Source organism: Sinocyclocheilus grahami, unplaced genomic scaffold, assembly GCF_001515645.1.
Source record: "Sinocyclocheilus grahami isolate Dianchi unplaced genomic scaffold, SAMN03320097.WGS_v1.1 scaffold1547.1, whole genome shotgun sequence".
Classification (NCBI taxonomy): Eukaryota; Metazoa; Chordata; class Actinopteri; order Cypriniformes; family Cyprinidae; genus Sinocyclocheilus; species Sinocyclocheilus grahami.
Window position 1 is genome coordinate 26,151 of NW_015506726.1, and position 4,258 is coordinate 30,408.

The 4,258-nt window shown below is 36.0% G+C and overlaps 1 protein-coding gene across 1 annotated transcript; it reads right to left on the reverse strand.

Moving 5' to 3' along the window:
* Nucleotides 1-3,057: 3,057 nt before the first annotated feature.
* On the reverse strand, nucleotides 3,058-4,236 carry LOC107571089 (protein PRY2-like). The gene is made up of 3 exons (XM_016257366.1): nucleotides 4,104-4,236; nucleotides 3,814-4,026; nucleotides 3,058-3,500 (listed from the first exon to the last, which is right to left on the reverse strand). The coding sequence occupies exons 2-3, from the start codon at nucleotides 3,998-4,000 to the stop codon at nucleotides 3,454-3,456; spliced, it is 234 nt and encodes a 77-aa protein (XP_016112852.1). The 5' UTR covers nucleotides 4,001-4,026; nucleotides 4,104-4,236; the 3' UTR covers nucleotides 3,058-3,453.
* Nucleotides 4,237-4,258: the final 22 nt, after the last annotated feature.

Below are 4,258 nucleotides of genomic sequence, written 5' to 3' on the forward strand. Positions count from 1 at the left end.
GAAATGAGAAACACAGAATGATGCTTAGTATTTAAAAAAAGTGACGTGACATGTGACCAGAGAATTAGTGCTCTGCATTTATCCCATCCAAAGTGCACACACACACAACAGTGAACGCACACACAGAGCAGTGGGCAGCCATTTATGCTGCGGCACCCGGGGAGCAGTTGGGGGTTTGGTGCCTTGCTCAAGGGCCCCTCAGTCGTGGTATTGAAGGTGGAAGAGAGCGCTGTATATTCACTCCCCCCACCTACAATCCCTGCCGGTATGAGACTCAAGCCCACAACCTTTGGGTTATGAGTCCTACTCTCTAACCATTAGGCCACGACTTCCCCACTTATTTAGAACGTAAATTATTTTTTCTTATGACTATAAACCTGTATTATGTTAGATTTATACTTTAAAAAAATGCCAGTTGTTGCATGTTTAAGGGTATTTAGATAACATTAAAAAAAGAATAACACATTAAATTGTAATTGAGGGTCTTCTGTTAAGTGTTTCTCTGTCTGAAAGATGAAGCTGAAAGCAGACTGTAGGTCACTAAGATATTAAACAGATTGTGTTTTACTTACCCAGTAAAAACGACAGACTCTTGTAGAAATCCCTCAAGTTCATTTCAGGTGGTTCGTGATTCTTTCTGCTTTCATTTGAGTAAGTTTGAATGAATGTTGTTCCTGAGAGAAACACATTAGTTTAACGTTACATCAGAGTCACATCATCCTGTCTCTCCTCCCACTTTTATCTCTGACTAGAGAGAAAATGTTTGGAAAAATGTTTACAGACACAAACACACACAAAAATACAGTATTTTCCATATTTTAGTAACAAAATTTTCACTGAAAATAATGATAACTTGCAAATTCAGTTTAGTGATTAATGATATCAAAATATCAATGCTATTGAAATTGTGGCGGGCACTTTTATCTGAAGCAAGTCAAAGGATGAAGTTCATGTTGACATGCTTACCTTGAATGTTACATATAAACAGCAATAGCAAAATCCACCAAACTCTTTGTCAGCTGGCCTCTCCTGAGAGAAAACTGAGGGACAATCTTCCTGAACTACATTAAGGTTTGTATTCACTTTTGTATTCAAATTCAGTGCCACCACATTTGAACTTAAACTGTGTCGTTATTCCATGTCGTTCTAACTTGTATGACTTTCTTTCAGTGAAACACCAAGGATGAGGTTTTGAAGTGAATGAGAACTGAAGCTGTCAAGCTCCGAAATAACAAAAAATCATAACGGTGCAACAGAAGTGGTTCATGTGAGAGTTTCTCAGTCTAGATCTGTCTTACTGCATGTTGTTGCACCTGCCATGTTTCAATTTGTCTTTTCTTTCCCATCTTATGGACATCTCAAGATCAACATACATTTGCATTTTGTTTTTTTATGCATGAAATCTGTCTGTCAAAACTACCTGAAAGCACACAAACACTGTCCTGCATATGTTCTGACATGAGGAGAAGATCTGTTTCTGATGATATTGAATCTTTAGTTGATCATATAGCAATGTAGTAAATCTTTGCCCCTCTTTGCCATTTGCCTCTACATCTACTGCTGTTCACTTCTTAGAATATTTTTCTTATTCACTGAGTTTTCTTCGAGTCATTTGCCTAGAAGGCCTGTTCCAAAAAATCATGAACTTGAATGTAAATGTAAATGTTCTCAAATTGCTTACTCAGAAGAGCACGAGCATGTGAGGAAGCACACTATGATTTCATCTGTACTGGTATCTTGAGCTTTGAAAGCAACAGCTCATCATGTGTTTTGCATTTTTCATGTTTAAGCTCCACCAATATTAATCTGCTACAATTCTTACTTGCTTATTTCTACAAATGTCTGCTCAGTGTTTTTCTTGCCCCTGATGCACTTGTTTGTGCAGTTCGTTTGACTAGGCGTACATTCTTTTGCCTATGTAAATAATGTGGATGTCATTTTTTTGTGGAAAGAAGCTAAGAAAATGACACGTGATAGAGATTAATGAAATGTGACATGCTGATGATCAAAAAGGACCAGTGAGTTTGCAATCAGACCAAAAACGATTCTTGGATGATAAACTTTTAAGTTGATCCACTGAAGTGTTGGAATCATTCACCCACAAAGGTTTTTACAGTGCAAGTACTTAAGTACTTTGTGTATTTTTAATACTGTTAGTGTTCAGAAGATAACATATTCAGATGTTTGACCAAACATCAAAACAAGAATAATATAGGATATTTAAAATTGAATATTTGACCGATATGCAAATCTGAATGATTGTCCTATTCTCTTCAGTAGAGCATCTGTATTTTAAGTTGTTCTTTTTATAACGTTTACAAAACACTCATCAAAATATCAGAACACTGAAAAAAAAATGTCAAAGTTGAATAAAAAAAAATATTGGAGTAAAAAAGAAAATACTATTACAGTAATTCTACTTCAAAATGTCATGTTTAATTCAATGTTACTTTATAATTAAATGTATAATTTACAACCAATTTCTTAGTAAGAATTGTTTCTACACCATTTGTTTCTCAGTGAAGGATGGTAGAAAACAGATTTAACCGTTTTAAACTATTTTAAAACAGTTTTAAAATATTGTTAATCTACTGCATCCCCTTTAACGTGATTTGAATAGTAAGCACTTTATCTGTCCACAATTTGGCGACCCAACAGTACTAAAATGATTAATCATTTAAAAATAAACATGCTTGATCGATTTGTGGGTTTTGTTCATAGTTTTTGAGCATGAGAGAATGTCACAACCTGTCCATGTTGCGTCTAATTCCAAGTGTCATAAATGTTTCTTAAAAAAAAACGTAGTGCTTGATTGCGTGTGCAGCCTTTGACCAACAATATGGGAAGTGTTTCACTAATTTACTATCCTAACTATGCATGCTGTTTGCATTTAGCTTTGTTCTTTGCCACTTTAACCTTTAGTCCAAACACTGATCTACCAGTTTCCTTTTTTACTTGAACATTTTATGCATATTTAAAAAAACAAATAAAAGAAAGAAAAGAACATTTGACTTTATTTAAAACTTTATTTAAAACAATCAATAGTTTGAGGTATAAGTAAGAATAAATTAATACATTTAAAAACAATTATCTTAGATATTTTCAGCCACTTGATGGTGTCACATGCACAATTAAATGAACAGACTGATTATAATTTTGATCAGCCCTCTCTGTGCAGGAGCTTGATTTTAAATAGCAGTACATTAGCAGAATACAAACACTAACGCTCGCAAAATACATTCATAAACACAATCTCTCTCACACAAACACACAGATTAAATAAATGATGTATTGCCCTCTTCCCCATATTTTCAGCTCCTTTCTTCATTGTTCCCAGAGACGCTATATTGCACAGTTATAAATATGCTGAATTACATATACTTTGGCGGTGGGTTCATCAAGCGTCCAGTGCTCATCGACCAGTTTCAGAAAGCAAATGTGTGGGCAGCATCCTTACAACAGGAGGACTGCAAGGATCCCTGAGAGAATTACCAGAGCAGCTGAAACGAAAAGAAGAATTATAAACTATCATAAACTTTTTGCTCCGCTAACTGACTCTTGGAAAGCATGACGCAAAAATTATACTACTTCTATAGGCTATAGAGGTCAGAAACCTTCCTGTATTGTACACCTGTTCCGTCTGTTGTGCAAATACATATCATGCACCAATACATTTCAAATAAGAGCATTTAGCAACTAAAGACTAGTCATTTGTGTCACACTTTTTTTTAACACGCTAGATATTTTCTGTGAAAATGCAGATTTTGCCAGGCTATAAGACATTGCCCTGATTTAACCGTATCGAATTCTTACCCTGTGATGCAGCATGATGCAGTGCATTGCTCCCTGCTGTAGTAGCAGGTTTTGCTGTAGTAGTCGTTGTCGCAATAGTAGAAACGGTAGTAGTGGTAGTTTCAGAGTCTGTGTTTGTAGTGGGTGTTATTATGGCAACGTCTGAGCTGTTAGTGTTGGTCAGATCAACCGATGAATTTGTAGACATTCGTGTGACTGGAGACCCCAGAGTGCCTGTGGAAATGAAAACATTTTAATTTTGCTACTAACTGAAATCTCTTTTAGGTCTTCATTCATAGCGTCGCTCTCACCATTTGTAAAGTTGCCAGTGAAGAAATAGAGGAAAGTATTTGTGTTTGCCGCACGGGTGATGCTGCTGAGACCTGCAGCTACAAAAATGCACTGAATCCTAGTGCCGTTCACAGAGCCACGGAAGGATCTAGGGTTAAACTGCAAGAAAAAACAC

Bases quoted from the DNA above. Each gene is read 5' to 3' on its own strand.
- LOC107571089 (XM_016257366.1), bottom strand. From the start codon at position 4,000: ATGTCTACAAATTCATCGGTTGATCTGACCAACACTAACAGCTCAGAC. The intron at 3,501-3,813 runs GTAAGAATTCGA...TTTTCGTTTCAG, and splicing joins GCATCATGCTGCATCACAGG to CTGCTCTGGTAATTCTCTCA.